The sequence below is a fragment of the Mus caroli genome, unplaced genomic scaffold (genome assembly GCF_978045245.1).
Source record: "Mus caroli unplaced genomic scaffold, Mus_caroli_1 scaffold_13, whole genome shotgun sequence".
NCBI classification, from domain to species: Eukaryota; Metazoa; Chordata; class Mammalia; order Rodentia; family Muridae; genus Mus; species Mus caroli.
Window position 1 is genome coordinate 19068613 of NW_028227268.1, and position 23174 is coordinate 19091786.

The 23174-nt window shown below is 46.4% G+C and overlaps 1 protein-coding gene across 2 annotated transcripts in view; it reads right to left on the reverse strand.

Moving 5' to 3' along the window:
• Positions 1–23167, reverse strand: part of Nmt1 (N-myristoyltransferase 1) — a 39924-nt gene extending 16757 nt beyond the window's left edge. The window contains exons 1-4 of one of the 2 annotated variants that reach the window (XR_015044942.1): positions 22962–23167; positions 8181–8289; positions 4686–4830; positions 867–985 (exon numbers count right to left, since the gene is read on the reverse strand). Coding sequence is in view for 1 of the 2 variants with exons in the window: in XM_085829524.1 (XP_085685650.1) it covers positions 867–985; positions 4686–4830; positions 8181–8289; positions 22962–23092 (504 nt within the window). In the remaining variant the exon portion in view is untranslated. The remainder of the gene's footprint in view (positions 1–866; positions 986–4685; positions 4831–8180; positions 8290–22961) is intronic. The other variant, XM_085829524.1, reaches the window with a different exon arrangement.
• Between the last annotated feature and the right edge of the window lie 7 nt (positions 23168–23174).

The following is a 23174-nucleotide window of genomic DNA, read 5'->3' on the forward strand; positions in this document are numbered from 1 at the left end:
CAGCAACCACATGGTGGCTCACAACCATCTGTAATGGAATCTGATGCCCTCTTCTGGGTTCTGGGGTGTCTGAAGACAGCTACAGTGTACTTACAGATTATATATATATAGATTTACATATATATATATATACTCATATAAATATATATGAGTAGACTGTTTCTGCCTTGACTTCCCGTTACTCATGGCGTGTGAGTGAAATAAACCCTTTCCTCCCCAGGTTGCTTTTGTTCCTGGTGTTTTATTACAGTAACAAAAGTCCTGACTAGGACACTCACATACCGACATGCAAGCTCACCTTAAATCACTAGTAAATATAACAACAATAAAGAGGCAGCTGCTGGGGTTGAAGCTCACTGTTTAGAGTGCTTTCTCAAGACCTGAACCATTATTAAAAAAGCACAAGGTGCTGGGTCGCCACTGAGGAAAGGTGAGGAGGGTAGAGCCCTCAGCAGCTCAGGTCACAAGTCAAGCAAGGTACAGACAAGAAGCCAGGCCGTGTGTCAAATGCCTCTAATCCAGCATTTGGGGAGAGGCAGGTGGTCTCTGTGTTCGAGGCCAGCCTGGTCTACATAGTGAGTTCCAGGACAGTCAGTTACATAATAGAGAGAGGACTTGCCCTCAAATACAAAACAAAATAAAAGAAAACCAATGACAAACAAATAAATAAACAAAATAAGAAAGAAGAAAAAAAAAAAAAGAAGGTTCCACAATAGGGACTTCAGAAGTCAACTTTCACCCTTACACCCATGACATGCTCTTACTGTATAGTCTGGGCATGCCCAGAAAGTACTGGATGGGGTCTGTTCAGCTCTGAGGCTCATCTCCTAAGAGTCCTGTCCCACCCACAAGCCAGGCCTACTCACCACACCACGGTCTCCCAGATCCAAGGCATCCCAGGTGAAGCCCTGGGGCAGGGTGTAGGGCTCCTGGCGAATGTTGTCTTTGTCAGGTTCGACTGGACCATGGGTGTTTACCACTTCACCTACAAGAAGAGCACAGCAAGTCTATTGTCTGCCCACAGAGTGCGTGAAGGGGCTCACTGCACACACTCACTGGAAGGCTAGCGAGGAGGTTCAGGTGGTAGAGTGGCTGCCTTGCCTGTGTGTGTCATACTTAGTACTACATAACCCACCAGAGTGGTACAAGCCTCTAACCCTAACACTCAGGAGAGGCAGAAGGACCAGAGCTTTCAAAGTCATCTTCCACTGCACAGTGAGTGTAAGGCCAGTCTGGGCGACACAGACCCTGTCCCAGAAAGAAACAATTATACCAGAGTAAATTCCTCCCGTCCCTAGGAGCCTTGCAGCTGACGAACACTCTACACTCTGTAACTGCAATCTCTCTCCAGTCTTTGGTCCCTAGAGAGGGCGGGCGCACAGCAAAACCTCAGAATAATCTCTAGGATCCAAGGTGCCTCATTTTTGGAAATCCTTTTAACTCTCCTGCAGGCTCCTGAATGACAAACACTCATCACAGCTGATTTAGCTTCCGGTCTCCTGGTTGGTGTAGGGTGTCGGCATGTTCCAGCCCAGACACTCTTCCCTGACTAGAGCTCTGTAAGGTTGCATAAGCCTGCCTCTGTGTCAAGACCAACAACAGTGCACTGGCCTCACTCCTCAGTCAGATGATCGCTCTAGCAGCCAGGGTCTCTCAGCCTTCCAGCGTCAGCCTCTAGGCTTGTGGGCCAGCTAACTGCCAGGTCAGGGCATCAGAGCTCTGAGCCCTCCAGATGCCTTTGGGTTGAATCACCCTCCTGCATGATGCAGGCAGGAGGTCTCCCTCTCACACAACCCTCTGTGGGGGAGCTTGGAAGCTGAGATGAAGGGAGGAACTGAAACCAGATAGGGCTGGAGAGGAAAGCTAGACAGGCCAGTTCTCCCTCTTAATAAGTTTTATTTATTTTGGTTTGCCCATCTTTTTTTTTAAAACAGGAGAATACTAAGTAGCTAAGGCTGGCCTTGTGCTCACAGCAATCCTCCTGTCTCAGCTTCCCAATGCTGTATTCCAGGTGTGCAGCCCTCCAAGTACTTTTAAGCAACTTCCAATTGTCCTCAGACATTTAACTTCCTGTGTTGGAGGGGCACACTCAGTAGAACAGCCTCACACTCGTGAGGTGGAAGGCAGGTTCTGAGCCTTGGTGGGACGGGACTGAGGGGAGAGAGAGAGCCTCCCCTCAACAGGATAAGGAAAGAGGGCAGCTAGATAGAATAGATCTGAAGAGAGACTGAAGGTTTGCTCAGGTCACATAACAACAGTTACACAGACCGAAGCTTCTGACACTGAATTGTAACCTCTGGTTATGTAAGTCAAAGTGTGGGGGTGTCAGGAAAATTCAGCAATAGTAAAACCAAACACAAACTGAAAATTAAATATGTACGGAATCTGAGGTAGTTCAGGCAGTGTCACGTGACCTCACATGGGCACACTGTACTCACTGTGTGTGGCCAACATGCAATGAAACATCAAGGAACCTGCCTTAGATCCCTACTTGGATGGTAACTGGAAGACAGCTCGGTGGCTAAGAGGAGGGCTGCTCTTCAGTTCCCTTCAGCTGCCAGCACCCATGCCAGCTGGCTCATAACTGACCTGGAAGGCCACCTCCAGGGGATGTGGTGCACGGTGCAGTGCCCTCTGCTAGCCTCTGAGGAAAAACGTAGACCTAACACAAGCAGGCACAGGCACAGAAACGTGTTTGCCTGCATATGCACCATGTCTGGTGCCCATGGAGGTCAGCTGCAGGGGTCAGAGCCCTGGGACCGGAGTTATGGATGGATGCCAGCCACCACCTAGTGCTGGGAACTGAACCCGGTCCTTCCACCAGAACAAGTGTTCTTAACCACTGAGTCATTTCTCTTGGCCCCACATGATCACTCAACAAATTTTGTTTAACAAAGGCATATGCCAGGCCCACCTGGATTTAGTTTCTTTCTCTTAATTTGGTTTTTGGAGACAGGGTTTCACTGTGTAATAAATAGCCCTGGATGTCCTAGAACTCACTCTACAGACCAGGCTTGCCTCAAAACTCAGAGATGCCTCTGCTGCTTGAATGCTGGGATTAAAGGCACGTGCCACCGCAACCTGGCTATTTTCACTTTATAAGTGGTTACCCATAATGACACAGACCACTTAAGTCAGGAAACGCCTGTTATGTACGCTTCTCACCTCCATAGACAAATGCTGTTGGACACAGCTGTCTTTTTACTTCCTGGTATTTGACTTGGCTCTGCCCTCCTAACCCACAGAGTACTGCAAATGTTACACTATTTCTTGAGAAGCACAGTAACACTAACAACCTGACCTAGCTTACCTTTGGTGTTAGAGCGTGTGTTGGGTTTTGTTTTGGAAATACCCTAAGCTAATGCCATGGCTTAGCAGTGAGGAGCACATACTGAAGACCCCAAATCAGTTCCCAGACCCTGTATCGGGGGCCCACAACTGTCTGTTGTTCTGGGTCTGCACTCAATAAAGGCATATATCCACACATATACAGGTATTTAAAAATAAACAATAAATTAATATATATTAATATATGTGTGTATATGTGTATATATGTATGTATTAGAAGAAAACACAGACACACTCCCTCAGCTACATACATATGAAGAAAGAATTAGGTCCCTGCATCACTCACAGAACCTTTGTCCACCAGAGGCTCTGAGGTTAGCCACTCAGGTCAGCTCCAACTCCAGTATGCGCTATCGATTCTGGAATATTGGGGGGATTTTTGTCCATCCAATCAACCCCTTTACAAGTTTATCATAGCAGTTTTTAGTTTAGTTTAGCTTGTTTGTTTGTTTATTGTATGACTACACTGTTGCTGTCTTCCGACAAATATCTATCTATCTATCTATCTATTTATTTATTTATTCAGTCAGTCAGTCATATTTACTTGTCTATGCTGTTGCTGTCTTTGGACACACCAGAAAAGGGCATTGGATCCCATTACAGATGGCTGTGAGCCACCATGTGGTTGCTGAGAATTGAACTCAAGACCTTTGGAAGAGCAGTCGGTGCTCTTAACCACTGAGCCATTTCTCCAACCCTAGTTTTATTTATTTATTTAGAGACAGGGTCTCTATCTATCTATCTATCTATCTATCTATCTATCTATCTATCTATCTATTTAGAGACAGGGTCTCACTGTGTAGCTTTGCTGGACTGAAACTCCCCTTGTAGACCAGACTAGCCTCAAACTCAGAATCTACCTGTTTCTGCCTCCAGTAATGAAAGCAAAGGTGTGGCCCACTCCTGACTTTCCTGTGGCTATACACAGGTGCCCCTCGGATGTGAGCCGGGACTGCTATTGGGATTTAGTAAGCACGCATCACTGAGGGAAACGGAGGAACCAGGGGAGTCCCCAGGCCAGAGTTCACAGCTGTCTACATGAACAAAGCAGTCTGTCACTAATGTAAGAGGGAGGCTAGACCCCTGGGCAGACATCCCCACTCACCATGTGTTAAGACATTGTTCTCTGTAGATTTATTTAAGAGGAGAGTGGACTAAAAAGAACCATCTTTGTTCGATGTGTGTGCTGTGATAAGGTTTCTCAACAATAGTCTTTTATGCAATCCTTTTAAGAACTCTCCTCTAGAAATAATTACTAAAGAACTTGTGGCCCTCCCTTACATAGAGGTGCGGCTAAGGCCCATTCCTTGCTCTCAGCTGGGAAAGGAGACACATACCTAATTTGGGCACTGGCTGTGTATCCCAGAACTGGTAGCTCCGTTTACTGGCTTCCTCCATGGTTTTGGCGGGTCCCTGACCCACTGAGAACAGCTCAATGGCCTTCTGTATTTCCTGGATCCTCTCTGCTGGCAAAGAGGTCATCTGGGCGAGACAGTTGGAGAAAGAAAAGGCCCATTGTGTTAGCGAGACTTGACAATTCACTGTGAGTTCAAGAGTTGGCAAGGGCATGCACGGTGAAGCACACCTTTAATCCTAGCACTGGGAGGCAGAGACAGGCAAATCTCTGTGAGCCAGCTTGGTTTGCACAGAGAGCTCCAAGCCAACCAGAGCTTAGCAGCGAAACCCTGTCTCAAATAAACAAAAAGAGTTAGCTTGGTATTGGAGTACAAATCTGAAATCCTAGCTCTCCGGAGGTAGAGGCAGGAAGATTAGAAGTTTGAAGCCAACCTTGGTTACATGAGACCTTGTATCAAAAACAAAACCAAACAAAATCCAATAGTTTAGAGCTACAGAGATAGCTCAGCTGGCAAAGTATTTGCCAGTCCAGCAAGAGGCCCTGAGTTTGATCCCCAGCACCCACTTAAACAAAAGTCAGCAATCAATGGTGGTGTATGTGTAATCCTCTGCTGGGGAGGCAGCACTAGGAGGATCCCTAGGGGCCAGCCAATCTAGCCAGATCATGGAGCTCCAGACTCAACGAGAAACCTATCTCAAAAAGGTGTCAGGCCTGGGCAGTGGTGGTGGACGGCAGTAATCCCAGCAAGGCCAACCTGGTCCACAAAGCAAGTTCCAGAGCAGCTAGGGCTACAGAGAAACTCTGTGCTGGGGAAAAAACAAAAACAAAAGAGCAAAAAAGGTGGCAAGTGACTAAGAGAAAACCAACACTGACCTCAGACTTCCACACAGCATGAGCAGCGTTCATGAACAAGTGCACATACACACATAACCAAGCGTTCCAAGCCTAAAAACTATCCAGATCAGGGTGCGGGTCTTGATCCTAATAAGGAACGGAGCAAGAATAGCTGAAAATTAGCTAACAGGGCTACCTATGGGCTTTTGTTGCTTTTGGGTTTCTGTTCCTTTTGGGTTTTGTTTGTTTGATTTGGGGTTTTTGTCTTAGACAGGGTCTCATTACGTGGTGTTGGCTGGCCTGGAAATCGCTGTGTAGCTCAGGGTGACCTCAGATTTTGCAGTTCGTCTCCTCTCCCGCTAGCATTACCAGTGTGCACCGTCACACTTGGATCTGCCTTCAGGATTCCTCTGCACGCCAGACGCATGCGGTTTATGCCAAAATAGAGATGATTGCAAAATTGCAAGCAATGCAGAGCAGAAAATACAAAGAAAAAAGCCTGTACGCAGGTGCAGTGGTGTAGGTTTGTAGTCCCAGTCCCTGAGAGGCCTAAACACAAGGATCAGAAGTTCAGGCTGGCATGGGCAACATAAGACACTGTCTTAAAAAATACACGGAGGGGCTGGTGAGATGGCTCAGTGGGTAAGAGCACCCGACTGCTCTTCCGAAGGTCCAGAGTTCAAATCCCAGCAACCACATGGTGGCTCACAACCACCCGAAATGAGATCTGACGCCCTCTTCTGGTGTGTCTGAAGACAGCTACAGTGTGCTTACATATAGTCAATAAATGAATCTTTAAAAAAAAAAAGAAAAAAAAAATACACAGAGGTGGGAGTGGCGAGGCGGCTCAGCAGTTACAAGCACTGTGAGCACTGGCTGTTCTTCTAGAGGATCCAGGTTTGATTTCCAGCACCCACATGGCGGCTCTCAAGTGTTTCCGACTCTGGTTCCAGGGGATCTGATACTCTCTTCTGCCTGCCACAGACCCCGTACATGTGTGGTGCACAAACATACATGCAAGCAAAAAACCTAAACCCACAAAAATAATCAATCCCATCCCCTCAACTACGACCCTCATTATGAGTAGTTTTAATCTGAAACTCTGAGACATACACAGTACCCCACACTTCTTTGCATGCAAGGTCAAAACATAGACTTTTTTTTTTTTTTCCAAAAAAGTAGAACTGGAAACTGACCAAATGTCTTATCAAGAAAAGGTACTTCCTGCCAGGCGTGGTGGTGCACGCCTTTAATCCCAGCACTCGGGAGGCAGAGGCAGGAGGATTTCTGAGTTCGAGGCCAGCCTGGTCTACAGAGTGAGTTCCAGGACAGTCACACAGCGGAAAAGGAGCACCAACTGCCAAAACTGTCCTTGAACTTCTACAGGCAGGCCGTGGCACAAGCGCCTCCCCCCTCACATGAATAAGCACGTGCATCCACATACACACACACCTACACCCCCATACACAAAGCAAAACTGGCTGCTAGAGATGTAGCTGAGCGGCAGAGGACTTGTCTTGAACATGATCCTGGGTTCGAGCCCTAGGATCACAAAAACAAAATATAAAACAAAGCAAAAAGGAAAAAAAACCCTTGACTACCTATTATCCTAAAAGTGTTCTTTAAGAAGTATGCCTTAGGTCAGGCACAGTGGCACCTACCTTCAATCCCAGTACTCTGGAGGCAGAGGCAAGAGGATGTCTGTGAGTTCCAGATCAGTCTGGTCTACAGAGCAAGTTCCAGGTAAGCCAGGGCTACACGTGAGACAGTGAGACACAAAATAAGCCTCAAACCTATCCATTAGAGGAGCCCAGGGGCGTAGCTCAACACAGAGAACAGTAGTGTGCAGGGGGCTCCAGGCTAGATCCTTAGCCCAGCACTCCCAGTGTCTTAGTCCTGTTAGGTAGGAAGATAAAACTGCTGCCATACTGTGCTGCCAATGTACTGTGCATGTGCGCCAGTGTCTCGACCTAGCCCCTGACCAGTTAACTGATGAGTATTTTGACTGGTTTGCTCTTCTTTGACTGTACTGCTGTGATGTAGTGGAGTGGTTCTCTACTTTCCTAATGCTGTGACCCTTTAATGCAGACAGACTCTCATGTTGTGGTAACCATTACCCCAAGCATAAAATCATCTCATTACTACTTCGTAACTAATTTTGTTACAGTTATGAATTGTAATATAAATTTATGATATGCAGGATACCTAGCTTGCCACAGCTTGAGAACCACTGTAATGCCTTTCTAACTATTATCTCCTGTGTGTGTGTAGGACCCCACCATGTGAGTCCAGGGTATTGAGTTCTGGTCATCGGCCTGGCTGCAAGAGACTTACGATCCAGAAGACCAAGAGCCACTGCTCCATGAAGTGGGGACTGTCACATTCCTACTCCATGGGACCCTGCACTTACACATGCCACATGTACCTGCAACTGAGGGTACTGTGCTGGGGAGTCGGGTCTAACCTGCGGGCCTCTTTAAGGTACTGAGCACAGCTTCATCACCAAAGTCTAAGGCACAGAAGACAGACAGCACCGGGTGGCTTCCATCTTTAAATAATAAGAGTGGAGATGAGCCACTCAAGCTGTTCTTCACATATACCTCGCAACTCCTCAGTCCTAAGAAAACCGCCTCCTGGTTACCTTCACGGGCTGGTCCTGGGTGGATTCCAAGTCGCTGCCTTTCTCTCTCTTCTTCTTTTGTTTCTTTTTCTTCTTTTTGGCTCCAGTGTCATTGGCTGGACTCAAGCCACTGTAAGACAAAGTAAACACGGATGGAGGTTCTAAACCAAACAAACAAAAAATCAAATGCTTTAAACCACACTGACAAAAGGCTTTTGTGTAAAGCAGACCTTCCTTAATCAAGCCTGTTGGCTGCTTCAGAAGCTGACTAGAGAATCCAGCTCCCACAGGGGGCGTTTGGAGGACAGGAGCAAGCACAGGTCCCTTCTCCACTCCCACCCCTCAGCTCCTCTTGCACATGAGGAGACATGTGCAAGGCATGTCCTATTTATTCAAAGGGCCTTTTCTGTTCTTGCATTCATCCAGCCAGCCATCGATCCATTCATTCATTCATTGAGACAGAGTCAGTCTCAAGCAACCAAGGCTAACCTCCAGCAATGACTTTGAACTCTGATCCTCCTGCTTCACCTGAAGAATGCTGAGATTACAGACGCTCTACCCACCTGGTTTATGGGGCGCAAACCTATGGGGCTTCCTGCCAGCAAAGCAAGCATTCTACCACCTGGGCCACAATCCAGTCCTTTCTTCTTCTTTTTTCTAAGATAGGATTTCTGGCTTGGTACCTAGTATGTGTCTTGGGCCGGCCTTGAAATTATAGCAGTCCTCCTGCCTCAGCCTTCTGGGAGCTAGAGAATACCTTTTTTGGGAGGTGAGGGGGTATGGACTTATTTTAGAGCTTTAGCTGCACTGAAGACCATGGTATCTCTCAACGCTGTGCTGGGACTACCACGTCCCCAGGGCCTTGAATTGAAAAGGACAGCCAAAAGGCAGCAGCAGTCTTTTGGGAACCCTCTGTCCTAACTTCTCCAAGGGTACTACTTTTATTCAGATTGTCCAACTAGGCATAAAGCAGCAGAGAGTATGGAAGGAAAAGAGACCATGAGGAAGAAGAGGATAGCTTGACATTTCTGCAGCCCATGCCCAAAACAGTCACGAAAGACAAGGGCCTGAATTACACATCAGGTAGCAAGCCTGAGCAGTCACTCAGGGCAAACCCAGAACTAGTAATCTCCGGAAAATTCAACCACAACAGTCTCACACGGTCACTTCTGCCACAGACAGATGACACTTCTGTGTGCATGGAAGCAGGAAGGGATGGCCTTAGGCTGCTTTTCCTCAGTAAGTCATGGCAAGACATTTTCCCAGCTAAGTTAAAATGTCAAAATGAGACCAGCATGGGATCACGTCCTTGCTGTGAGAGCACATGGGAGGCTGGGGTGGGGACAATGTAAAAGGGACATGGTGGTGTACATTTTTAATCTCAGCATGCAGGAGGCAGAGGCAAAAAGCAGGCAGGTCTCTGAGTTCAGTTCAAGGTTAGCCTTGTCTACATAGCAAGTTCCAGGCCAGCTAGGACTAACATTGTAAGACACATTCTTTAAATAAATAAATAAATAAATAAATAGGCACGGTGGCTCCCGAGTCCCAGGCCAGTCCAGAAGAGTTCTAGGCTAGCCTGAGCTACAGTATAGGACACTGTTTTTTTAAAAAAAAAAAAAAAAAAAAAGTAGCTCAGGGTTTCAAAGTCCTTTGCGGTTATCTGAGCATTAATGCCACCTTATAGCAATTGATCAAGTGCTATCTGTGGTAGTGAGTGTACATATATACAGAGAAAGTGATTTGTTATCACACACTTCCATTTCTTGGGCTGAGGCTGTAGCGCAGGGCAGAACGCTTCCCTAGTGCGTTCCAGGAAAAGAGGGTGGAGATGGATCTGGCAGACATATCCCACCATCTCTTCAGCTCTATCTCCCCTTACTCCCCCAACACTTAGGGGACTGACTTCGGGATGCTGAAGGCAGGGAGCCATCGTAAGGTTGGCAGTTCTCTATCTGAGTCGAGCATATGGCTGTCGAGTCTGGACACAAATGCACCTAATGAGAGCTCTATTAATGAGACACAGACGGCACAATGCAGAGGGGGGCTGAGGACATTCAGAGGTGGAAAAGGCAAAGCTCTTAAGACCAGATGCTCAGTGGATCCTCCAAGGCCACAGCAAAGACTAGGAGGCACAGTCACTCCTGAGTCAGAGACCTGCCTCGCTGCAGTAGCTCACGAGCAAAGAGTCCCATGCAGAGTCCGTTACAACTCAGGTCTCAGCTCAGAGATATGTGTAGTATTTCAGTCTCAGAATTATGTGTAGTATTGAAAAGGTATGTGAAATACAGTTAACGTGTTTCATTCACATCAGTTTATAGAACAAACTATCAGGGTCCTGTGTAGGAGTTACCATACCACTATTTCTTACTTAATTCTGTGGAAAAAGAATCAAAAGGTAAGCCGGGCGTGGTGGCGCACCCCTTTAATCCCAGCACTAGGGAGGCAGAGGCAGGTGGATTTCTGAGTTCGAGGCCAGCCTGGTCTACAAAGTGAGTTCCAGGACAGCCATGGCTATACAGAGAAACCCTGTCTCAAAAAAACCAAAAAAAAAAAAAAAAAAAAAGAAAAAGAAAGAAATGATGCATCCAGGTGTGCTATCTCATCTTTGGGAAACAAATGCAGGATTACTGCCACAAGTTCAAGGCTGCCCTGGTCTACAGAGATAGTCCCAGGCCAGCCAGGACTACACTACAAGACCATGTCTCAAAACCACGAATAAGGGGGCTAGAGAGATGGCTCAGTGGTTAAGAGCACCAACTGTTCTTCCAGAGGTCCTGAGTTCAAATCCCAGCAACCACATGGTGGCTCACAACCAACCTTAACAACAAGATCTGGCACCCTCTTCCGGAGTGTTTGAAGACAGCTACGGTGTACTTACACATAATAAATCAATATAGCTAAAAAAAAATAAAAACCCCACAAATGAACAGGTACAAAAAGCAACTCATGTTAGTCCCCAATGGGACATTAACAGGTAACAGTATTAACAGGTATAAAAAGCAAGGCATGGGCTGGAGAGATGGCTCAGTGTTAAGAGCACTGACTGCTCTCCCAGAGGTCCTGAGTTCAATTCCCAGCAACCACAGGGTGGCTCACAACCATCTGTAATGGGATCTGTTGCCCTCTTCTCGTGTGTCTGAAGACATAGGCAGTGCACACACATAAATAAAATAAAATAAAAATAAATAAAGGAATGCATGTTAGTTACCAATGGGACATTTACTACCCTCCCGGGGCTCTTCAGAAGAAAGGCCACTCGCGCTGTCACACCCTGAGCCTCATTTCTGTGGAAAGACCACAAACTGGATATACTCTTGTTCTGGTTTTGATGGTAGAATTTGTTTTGTTTTGAGACAGTCGCTCTATGTAGGCCAGGCTGGCCTTCAATTCAAAGAGATCCTCCCACCTCTACCTTCCAAGTGCTAGGACCGAAGACACGCCCCGCCACATCTGGCTTTATGTTTTCATTTTATAATTCATTCTACTGAGGTACTAAGCCACAACTATGAGAACACACGGCGTCATCATGATCTTACTGACAACATCCCCCAAAAGGGAGACAAGTGAATCTGAAGAGACACCAAGGAGTCTAGTACTATTCAAGGCAATTATAATAACTTACTCATAAGCTACCAAGATCAGAGACTTTGAGAATGCGGCCTCGAGAGGTATTGGAAACCCTCTAGTACTTGGAAGGATGAGACAAGACTGCATGAACCCAGGAGATTTAGGCCCAGGTCTTGGTTGAATATTCTAGGGCACGTCAGAATTTAATAAACTGAAAAAGAAATCTCTCATAAATACAAGCCTGAGACAGACCAGAAGCACGCACTTGTTACAGCAAACCAAAGTTTAACTTGGTCCTTTTGGTCCAAAACACAAAGCAGAGAATGAGATGGAATCTGTCCTTGGGAGGCAGGAAGCACCTGCTATGGAAACTGAGATGGGTGTTCATGCAGAAAGGCCCAGTCTAGACCTGTTTAAAGGTTTATTTATTCTATATGGATGAGTGTTTTATCTGCATGTGTCTGTGCACCCTATGTGCCTGGTGCCATTGGAGGCCAGAAGAGGGTGTCAGATACCCTGGAACTGGAGTTTTATGTAGTTTGAATCAACATGTAGGTGCTGGGAACCGAACCCAAGTCCTCTGCAGAGGAGCAGCAAAATTGATCAACTTAAGTAAGGCTGGGTGCCTTACTTTATTCTTAGCACTTGGGAGGCAGAAGCAGGAAGATTCAGGATAGCCAGGGGCTACATACAGAGACCGCGCATGCGCGATGAATTGGAAGAATGACAGATCCAGGGCAGAAGAAAAGCCATTAGGAAATGTCATCTTCAGAGATGCTGCGATGGCTTAGCAAGGGAAAAGTCCCTGGAGTGCGAGCCTGGCACACTGAATTCAAGCGGAGATCCAGGTGACGGTGGGAGGGAGGAGAACCAGCTCCACACTGTTGTCCTCTGAACTACACAGACGGTGGCATGTGTCAGACAGCGTCTTACACTGTAGCCCAGGCTGACTGTGAACTCATGGCAATTCTCCTGCTTCAGCCACTGGAATACTAGGATTATAAAGTATGAACTACCACACTCAACTAGAAATGTCTATAAAACAAAACAACAACAGGGTCTCTCTGTTTAGCCCCTGGCTGTCCAGGTATCCATGCATAGACCAGCCCAGTCTTGAACTCACAGAGACCCGCCTGTCTGTGCTTTCCTAATGCTGGATTTAAAGGCATATGCCACTCCACTCCACAGAAATGGCATTTTAAAATAAAGGCCCTAGATTTTAAATTCAAACACACAAGAAATCTATGGATGCTCTTGTACAAAATCAGAGCAGGAGAAGATAGAAAATGAGCCTCCCTCCGTGCTTCTAAAATAGACCCGGGGCCGGGTGTGTGTGGGTGGGAGGGAAGGGCGAGCTGACAGATGAGCAGAAGGAGCACAGAACTTCCTGACAACATGACAAGCCGTAACACAGGCCTCCTCTCCCTCTCACAGGACCAAAACACTCAGATGTGGGCCCGAGAACTCAAATCTTTTATTATGGGGGAGAGGGTACTGAACCTCCAGCCTCGGGAAGGATCGCACAGCAATCTGCCTGCTGCTTACATGAAGCAACCTGCTCACCAACTAGCCAGTCACCAGGAACAAGCCACTCTCTAAAGACATGGGGCCCTTTTTCCCTCATGTTAGTCTTACCAGTGGTTCTCAACCTTCCTAACGCTGCGACCCTTTAATGTACTTCCTCATGTTGTGGTCACCCCCAACCCATAACTTTATTTCATTACTACTTCACAACTGTAATTTTGCCACTGTTATGAATTATAATGTAAATCTGATATGCAGGGGATATGTGACACCAGGGGAGTCCTGACTCACAGGTTGAGAACTACTGTCCTATAGGACATATCCAGGAAACCACATTATTTGACTATCTTCTCACACCAGGCCCAAGAATGAAGCTTTAGTGTGACAGAGCAGGTGTCAGATGTACTGAGAGGCAGGCATGGTGGCTCATGCCTATCAGGTCAGTACTAGGATGCTCAGGCAGGAAGACGGAGAGTTCCGGGTCAGTCTGTGCTGTGCGGAGGATGAGCCATGGTTCATTCTGAAAGCCATCTCTGACTCCTCCAACTCTCACTGACATCTGCTCTAAAATTATAATCTTCTAAAACATTATATACATATAATTATTTACATAAAATGATGGGTTTCTTTCTTTGCTTCCCAATGATTTTAAAAATGTTCAGAGTGTGGAGGCCACATCACACAGCTGCTCTTCACAACCCCTCCCATTACACTGCACACAGCAGTTCAACAATTTTATGCTTGCCTGATGCTTTCTAGGCACAATGGACTAAAATAAAGCTCAGAAAAGCTACAGCCCAAAAGAGGTCAGTGAAGCATCTCCAGTGCTGTTTGCAGACAGCTGGGCCAACATTCTGAGAGAGTCGGAGAGTGCTGTGCTCCTCTGGGTCTCGGTTGAGATTTCAACCTACTTCCTGGCCACTGCCCTCCTTAGGTCATCTGTTCCCTGAAGTCAAAGCAGAGGAGAGTGCCACTGGCTGTCCAAATGGTGCCATCTGCAACACAGACTGCAGGTTTATGAGTACAAAGTTCAGAAGGCAAAATCTGCAACATTTGGTGACCAGTTTCCTTCTTTTGCTTTGTTTGCAACGGGAACCCATCATGGAGAACCTTGAACTCAAGATTCTCTCATGCCAGCCGCTTCTTGTGTATACCTGGGCATGTGGCTTTCTTTTCTTTTTTCTTTTTTTTTTTTTTGGGGGGGGGGGGAGAGGAGGGGGTTGTGGAAGGGGACACGGGATTTCACTAAATGGCCCTGGCTGTCCTAGAACTCTGTAAAGCAGGCTGGCCTCACAGATCTGCCTGCCTATGCCTCCCAAGTACTGACATTAAAGGCCTATGGGACCACAACTGTCTTTTTTTTTTTTTTTTTTTTTTTTTTTGGTTTTTTGAGACAGGGTTTCTCTGTATAGCCATGGCTGTCCTGGAACTCACTTTGTAGACCAGGCTGGCCTGGAACTCAGAAATCCACCTGCCTCTCTGCCTCTGCCTCCGGAGTGCTGGGATTAAAGGCGTGCACCACCACGCCCGGCCACAACTGTCTTTATTAACTTTAAGTGTAAGTGTGTATGTTTATACTTGTGTGTGCTGGTGACCTTGAAGACCAGAAGGAGCTGGATCCCCTGGAGCTGGAGAACCCTTTGCAAATGAAGTTACCCTTAGGGCTGCGACAGAGATGAGAAACAGAAGGATATTTACAAGGATGCTCAGGAGGAAGCCAGGTGGCAGGAGTCAGTATCAGCAGCCTATTCTCTGTACTGTGGTGGCTGCTGGATTACTGGGCATCATACCCTAAACTCTACATATTCCCACCAAGTAGTTAGATTGGGAGTGTGGAGCACAGATGGCTCAGCAGGTAAAATACCCACCGCCAACCCTGAGGACCTGAGTTTGAACCCAGGATCCACATGGTGCAATGCAGAGAACTGACTTCCTTTAAGATGTCCTCTGAGATACACATGTGTAACTGTGGTACACCTGTATGTTCACAACTACACACATTTAAAAAATACAATTAAAAAAAAAACCAAAACAAGAACTTCATTGAGAATCCTACACTACTCTGGTCCCAGAGGCACTAGGAGGCTCTAAGAAGGCAGGAACTGCAGAGGGCCACTTTTACTGCCACCTTTGATGCTGCAGATGTTTAGCAGGTTCCTGTCATGGAGAGCTGTTTTTAAGAACTCAAAAAGACTATGATAAAACGGAATAAAAGCTGGACCAGCAGGGCTAAGGGAAAATAAAACTGAAATGAGGATAGGCAGGGAAATTCAACAGCTTGTCTGGAGCATTGGGGCACAGCAAGTCAAAGCTCAGACTAAATGCTATTCAGTCCTCAGCTCATGTCCACTGAAGGTGATCCAGGCCTGTTAATGAGTTTAAAAGGCTGGCCAGCTCCACTGCTACCTAACTCCCTAGTCCGAGAAAACACACAGGTTGTTGAAGAGATCCAAAGAGGATTCCTGCTGCTACAGGATGCAGGAGCTGGGAATCCTGCCTAGTGGTTGTCCCTATCACGTGGAAGGATCTGGGTCTGAACATCAGCTCACCACCATCATCACCAACAACAAGGAGCCAGGATACAGAGGAAAATACAGCCCTAAATTCATCCTCTCGTGTCAAGAGCATGAGGTGGAGGCTCACGACAAAATCAGAACTGGTCTTCCTGAGTGAGGTGAGAGCTTGTTAGCACACAGTAACCTCAGTCACCCGCCAGCTGCTCCTCAACCAGCAGCACTAGACACACTGTAAAGCCAGGACTGCCCCCCACCCCACCCCCGCAAGGCATTCTGGGTGTTAGTCTTAAGTGCTGACTGCAGAGAACAGTGTGTTTCCTGTGCTTTAAGGAAGGACACCTCCTCCTGGAATCAGAAAAAAGGCTTTCAGAGAAGAGCTTGCTGAAGCAGGGACTGTGGCTCATGCCTGTACTTCTAGCCCTTGGGAGGCTAAGGCAGGAGGACCACAAGTCTGAAGGCAACCGTGGATACAAACTGAGACAGTCTCAACAAAACAAAATAAAAAACAAACAGCCGGGCATGGTGGCACACGCCTTTAATCCCAGCACTCGGGAGGCAGAGGCAGGCGGATTTCTGAGTTCGAGGCCAGCCTGGTCTATAGAGTGAGTTCCAGGACAGCCAGGGCTATACAGAGAAACCCTGTCTCAAAAAACCAAAAAAGAATGGATGTGCAGATAAGATAAGGTGGACAGGGGTGCTTGTGGCCAAGTCTGATCACCTGAGTTTGATCCCCCAAACCCACATGGTTCTTCTGACTCCCACAAACTTGCTATGCAGACACAAGACATTCACACAATATACACACAATAAGTAAATGCAATAAGTTTGTTTTTAAATAAAGATTTCGCATTTTGCCAGGCAGTGGTGGCGCACGCCTTTGATCCCCAGCACCTGGAAGGCAGAAGCAGGCAGTTTCTGAGTTTGAGGCCAGCCTGGTCTACAAAGTGAGTTCCAAGATAGCCAGGGCTACACAGAGAAACCCTGTCTCAGAAAAAAACAAAAAACAAAAATAATAAAGAAAAAATTTCAGGTTTTTAAAAAATTGAGAGGAAAAAGCTATAGAAGTATCTCCCTATACCCCCTAATCTCTGAGCTCCGGAGAGAAAGGGTTAACTGGCAGTCTGGCAAAGCTGACAAATTTTGGAGCGAGTGAGTGAGCCTATTAGTTCAACAGTGTGGAGATCAGCAGAACCAGCCTGCCATGGGCAGCCGTCGCCCTGAAATAGGCTTCATTGGCTTTTCTTTTGCTCTCCACTTTCTTCTCTTTGAAGCAGCTCTTGATTAGTTTCTTTTTAAACTGACATTTAATTAGGAAACATAATTAGAATACTTATTTGATAGCAGTGATGAGAGTTCTCTTCATTTCTGCTTTGATCTAGTTTTGAAACACCAAAAGCTGAAGAGAGATGGAGCAAGTGCCTGAAGGACCTTCCCAAGTGCTCCATGCAGCAAGAAGCCAACAACGAACCGCTGAGGGAGACCAAAGGGAGAACAAGCAAGTAAGGAGAGCTCGCCAGAGTTTACCTTCTGTCCTAGCTGTAAGCAACTGTCACCCTGACCCAGCCTCGAGTCCTCTGAGAGAGGCTGCAGTGAGGCACTGTCTAGATCACATTGGCTTTAGGACCTGTTCTGAGGGCTGATACGGGAGGGCCCAGCCCACTGTGGGCAGCACCATCCCTAGGCAGAAGGTTACATGAGAAAGAAAACTAGGGAGGCAGAGGCAGGCGGATTTCTGAGTTCGAGGCCAGCCTGGTCTACAGAGTGAGTTCCAGGACAGCCAGGGCTACATAGAGAAACCCTGTCTTGAAAAACAAAACAAAACAAACAAAAAACAAAAAACAAAAAAAAAAAAAAAGAAAGAGAGAAAGAAATAAAACTAGCTGGGGAGTGTGTTGGGGCACACTTCTAATCTCTGGGAGGCAGAGACTGGTAGAACTCTGTGAGTTTGAGGGTAGCTTGGTCCACAGAGCAAGCTCCAGGACAGCCAGGGCTACACAGAGAAATCCTGTCTCAAAAAACCAAAAAAAAAAAAAAAAACAAAAAACAAAACAAAAACAAACAAAACAAAAACAAACAAACAAACAAACAAACAAACAAAAAAACCCCTAAGAGCCCAGAGAAATGGCCTAGCAATTAGTGCTGGGCATGGTGCCCCATGCCTGTAATCCCTGCCCTTGGGTGAGAAGCAGGGAGCTCTTGTGAGTTCAAGGCGAGCCCAGTACAAGTTGCAGGCCAGCCAGAGCTGCGTGGTAAGAGCCTGTCTGTCTTTTGAAAAAGCCCTGGTGGCTCTTCTAGAGAAACCAAGTCTGGTTCTCAGCATCCAGATGGTGACTCACAACCATCTGTAACTCCAGGGGAATGGCTGTCTTCTTCGGGCTTCCACAGACAGCAGCACACAGACAGCAAAAACACACACACACACAAGTGTGAAGACAGTGGAGCGGCACTGGCTAAGCACAAGTGAAGGGGTGAGCCCCCAAGCAGAGCTCCTCCTCAGGTTCCTGTCCTGACTTCCCCTCAACAGTGGACCGCAACATAAACCTTTATCCAAGCAACAGGAAGTCAGCTAGAATGCCTTCTCCAAGTGAAATCTACTGGCTTCCCTCTGTTTAGTTATGTACCTTGTTTTGAAATGGTCTCACCCTGTAGCTTTGACGGCCCTCAAACTCCTGGCAATCCTCTGGCCTCAGCCTCCTCAACACTGGGATTACAAACACATTCTACAATATACACCAGCACTTTTTCCGAAGAGTCTTCATAGGTTACAGTAGTACCTTTTGATCAGGACATGAGGAAAACCCCTAAGATACCATTTCAAAAGCAGAAGAGGATGGCAAACGTCACTGTGGGAAAAGGCACCTGCTCCAGAGCCTGAGAGCCTGAGTGCCACCCCTGAAACTCACATGGTGACCAAATGACACAGTTGTCTCTCATCCCCCGCACATGCATGTAGCACATGTGCACCCACATACACACACATCCCCATATGCAAAACAAATAAAAATTTTAAATGCAATAATTTAGGGGGCTGGGTGGAGAGATGGCCCAGAGGTTGCTGAGTGTTCACAACCATGTATAAGTTTAGGTTCAGGGAACTGAAGCCCTTTTCTACCTCCCTCAGTTATCTGCGCACGCATTCACATGCACATACACATAATCAAAAAATTTTAAGCTAAAATTAAAGACTGAAAGGAAGAAAGAAAGAAAGAAAGAAAGAAAGAAAGAAAGAAAGGATACAAGCAAGAAACAGTTCAAAAATAAAAGAGGCTTCCGTAATAAACCGGAGGGAGGCTGGTTTCTGTATCTCAGCAATGTAGGTAAGAAAATCTGCTAAAGGTGAGCAAGCCTGACTGACAACCTGAGATCTGTCCACAGGAGCCGTGCAGAAAGGCAGCAGGTGGCGGCACACCTGCAATCTCAGTGCTCCTGGGAGGACACCCAGGGTAGAGAGGAGAAGCACCCAGAAGCTTGAGAGCAGTTAGCCTAGCACGCACAGCGAGGCAGAAACAATGGAAGAAGACTGCATTAACAAGAAGGAAGGAGAGTACTCAGCCCCCAACACACACACACACACACACACACACACACGATTTATTGTCGAAAGTATGTATAAAAAAAAAAAAAAAAACGGGGCCTAGCAAACACAGAAGTGGATGCTCACAGTCAGCTATTGGATGGATCACAGGGCCCCCAATGGAGGAGCTAGAGAAAGTACCCAAGGAGCTAAAGGGAACTGCAACCCCATAGGTGGAACATTATTATGAACTAACCAGTACCCCAGAGCTCTTGACTCTAGCTGCATATGTATCAAAATATGGCCTAGTCAGCCATCACTGGAAAGAGAGGCCCACTGGTCTTGCCAACTTTATATGTCCCAGTACAGGAAAATGCCAGGGCCAAGGGGTGGGGGTGGGTGGGTGGGGGACTGGGGGGGGAGTGTATTGGGGACTTTTTGGATAGCACTGGAAATGTAATTGAGGAAAATACCTAAAAAAAAAAAAAAAGCTAAGACTGGAAATGTGCCCAGGATCTTAGAACTAAAGAAGAGAAAACAGGAGAACTAGAAATTCAAGATTGTTCTCAATACAAAATGAGTGTGAGGGCTGCCTGGGCTACAGAGACCCTGCACTAACCTCAGGCCAGGCACTTTAAGATTTGCCTTCACTCACTAACACCTACTATGCACTAGGCAGCTACAGGACACCATCCTTCTTCTCATTTAATAGTCCATGAGATGGAGACCTAGACACACTCAGTAAGTTATCAAGACGTATTATTTGTTACTATAATAAAGCTACAAGAATGGAGTTTGTAAAATTAACAGAAGGCAAGCTGGGGGAAGTTAGGGGAAGACATGAAGAAAGAACAGGGAAGGAGAACTCCATCCGAAATGCTCTTTCCTCTCTACCCTCAGAAGCAACCGTGGAGAAAGAAACTTTCCCAAGATCACAACTACTGCGTACCTTAACCAGGTTTTAAAATAAAAGGTTTCATTTTGTCTTTGTAGATGGACTCTCACTATATAGTCCTGACTGGACTGCTGCATAGACCAGGCTAGTCCTGAACTCTCAGAAATCCACTTGTCTTTGCCTCTGGAGCACTGGGATCAAGGGATTGCACCAATTGGTGCAATTATAGGTAGAACACACCTACAATTCCAGCACCTGGGAGGCAGACGCAGGTGGATCTTGGTGAGGCCAGCCTGATCTACAGAGTAAGTTCCAGGGCAGCCTGGGTTACACAGAGAAACCGTGGGGTGGGGTTGGGGTGGGGTTGGGGTGGGGTTGGGGTGGGGTGGGGGGGTGGTGTATTGCACCACCACACCTTGCTCACAGTAGGTATGAATGACTCCAAAGTTCATACTTTCCCAAGGGTGATGCTGTCTCCTTCCAAAAACACTTACTCTGCTTTGATAGTTCAAGGAAAATGCTGGTTCTGTGCCTCAGAAGGACCTCCTGACCAGGTCCTTCATTTGTCACGTGCCACCTGCAAACTACTTCATTTTCACGGACCCCTCGATTTGGCATACTAATATAATTTGCTTACTCAAACCATATCCTGTAATAAAACACCCTCCCCCCCCCCCGCCCCCCTCTGGTCACTCCTAAAGATTTTGGGGAAAGGGAGCTACCACTCTGTGGTACCACAACTAAAGCAAAGAACTTTCTGGCAAACAGGATTTTCCTGGTTTTCATGCTTGTGACTGAACACCAGGGCCTGCAACATGGTGAGAACGTGCTCTATGGCCAAACTAGATCTCAAGTCTTGGCAAAGTTTTGTAAACTGCGGTTTTTCAGCGTACAAACCTATTTAAAAAATAAAATAAAAATACTGACACCAGTTAGGGGAACATCTTCACAGAGAAAATTAGAGCAATTATAGAATGAACAAAGAAAAAGTTGGACTTCCACTTCTGAAGGGACTTTCACACTCAGCCCTCTCATCTGAGAGATTTCTCCCTCAAGAGGCCTGTCCTGTGTTCCTCCAGCGCCTACTTCCTCCTCCTCAGCTCTTCCTTTCTTGGGAATAGCTGTCTTAAACGAGGCTGTTACACTGGATCTGCTGTGAATTACAACCACAGAACAGTCATGAAATCAAAGCTGGCAAGCTTTCTTCTCTGCCACATTCTTGTGATTTTTTTCCCCCATGCTGGTAAGAGAACAAGAGGCTGGATCCTTTTTTAAGCCTAAAACTCACCACGGTCAGATTACTGACCATTTAATCCTTTGCGCAGCCATCTTTAAGACAGAAGAATAAATAGAGTGTAGCCAAAGGTTACAAACTTCTATCTTCATCTCAACTTTAACTGGGGTTAGGGGGAAGCTAAGAGCTGCTGGCTACAGCTAATGGCAAGTTGGCTATAAAAACCAAACTACCGCCAGGCAGTGGTGGCGCACGCCTTTAATCCCAGCACTTGGGAGGCAGAGTCAGGTGGATCTCTGAGTTCCAAGCCAGCCTGGTCTATCTACAGAGTGAGTTCCAGTACAGCCAGGGCTACACAGAGAAACCCTGTCTCGAAAAATCAAAAAAACAAAACAAACAAACAAAAAAACCCAAAACCCAACAACAACAAAAAACAACCAGACACTCAACCACACACCCACAAGTCTCTACACAAAAAAATATACATATGCATATATACATACATACAGATTGGGTGGGGGGTGTTAGAGCAGCAGGAAAATAATATGAACTTAAATACATCATTTTCTGTGACTGGCTTACAGATGTACTGATTGAAAAAACAAAGACAAATACAAATTCTCAAATATCTGGCCCATTTCTTCTTCTCTAGTAACAAAAGACAGACATTACTTATAAGACCCTGACCTACACAGTGACCTGTAACAGTAATAATCCCTACTATACCCGAGAGACAAGAACATCACCCCAAGTTTGGAGTCCATCTGTTCTACATTGTATGTCCCAAGCCAGTCATAGCTACACAGTAGAACCTGTCTAAAAAGGCAAAACATAACAAAAACCCCAGGGAGACCCTAAAGTACAAGACGTGCAGTAGTACCCCACAAATACCACATGTTCTCCAAGAAGCAACATCAGTTTATTGAAGCTTTGAGGCCCTTCACTAAATTAACAAAGTGAAGGTACAATGAAATTGACTCTCCACCGATTATTTGAGGCAATAGACACTGAATAAATTAAAACATCACATCACTAATAGCATAGGATCATAGTGTGTTTATATTTCGGACTTGTCTGGCAGTTATATTTTACAACATAATTATATGCATGGCTTGTATAGCCTAGTGAATTTCCTCATTAAGCGTGAACTACAACGAAATGTTTTATTATTAGTTTATGGCTAGTCACGTTTCTCATACGCCTTTATAAGTAACGTTCCTTCTGAACTGCAGCATCTAGATTGCTCTGCGTTGTACTACTGAAACCCACCGTTCAAAATGTTCTTTTCCCCCATCGTGCCTAAAGCAAGGGAGTGGCACACTACACAGAACTTTTATATAATAAAAGTATTGCATGTCTCCGACCCTTAATATCTGAGCACCCATCCTGGTAAATGACAAAGACAAAAACCAATCGCTAGGCAGGATCTCAATGGCTTAGCCAATAAGAACATGGGGGTGGGGTTAGACTAAGCTCCCGGTGACTTCCCCGCACCCCAGATACCCAGCTTGTGGGAGACCGGACAGGAATTGGGCTACGATGATCTCGTTACCTCCTGTTGTGGCTGTTGTCCTCCTCGTTCTCGCAATCGCTGCAGTGCTCATGGCCGTTTCCATTCCCTTCCATCATCAGTGGCAACGAAGGTGCCGGCAGCTTCACTGCTGTCTCACTCTCATCCGCCATCTTGGGTTGCGAGAGCCGGACTCCGCGCCCCGCTACATGGAGGGCTCCTATTGGACAGGGGAAGTACGCGCTGTATTCTGGG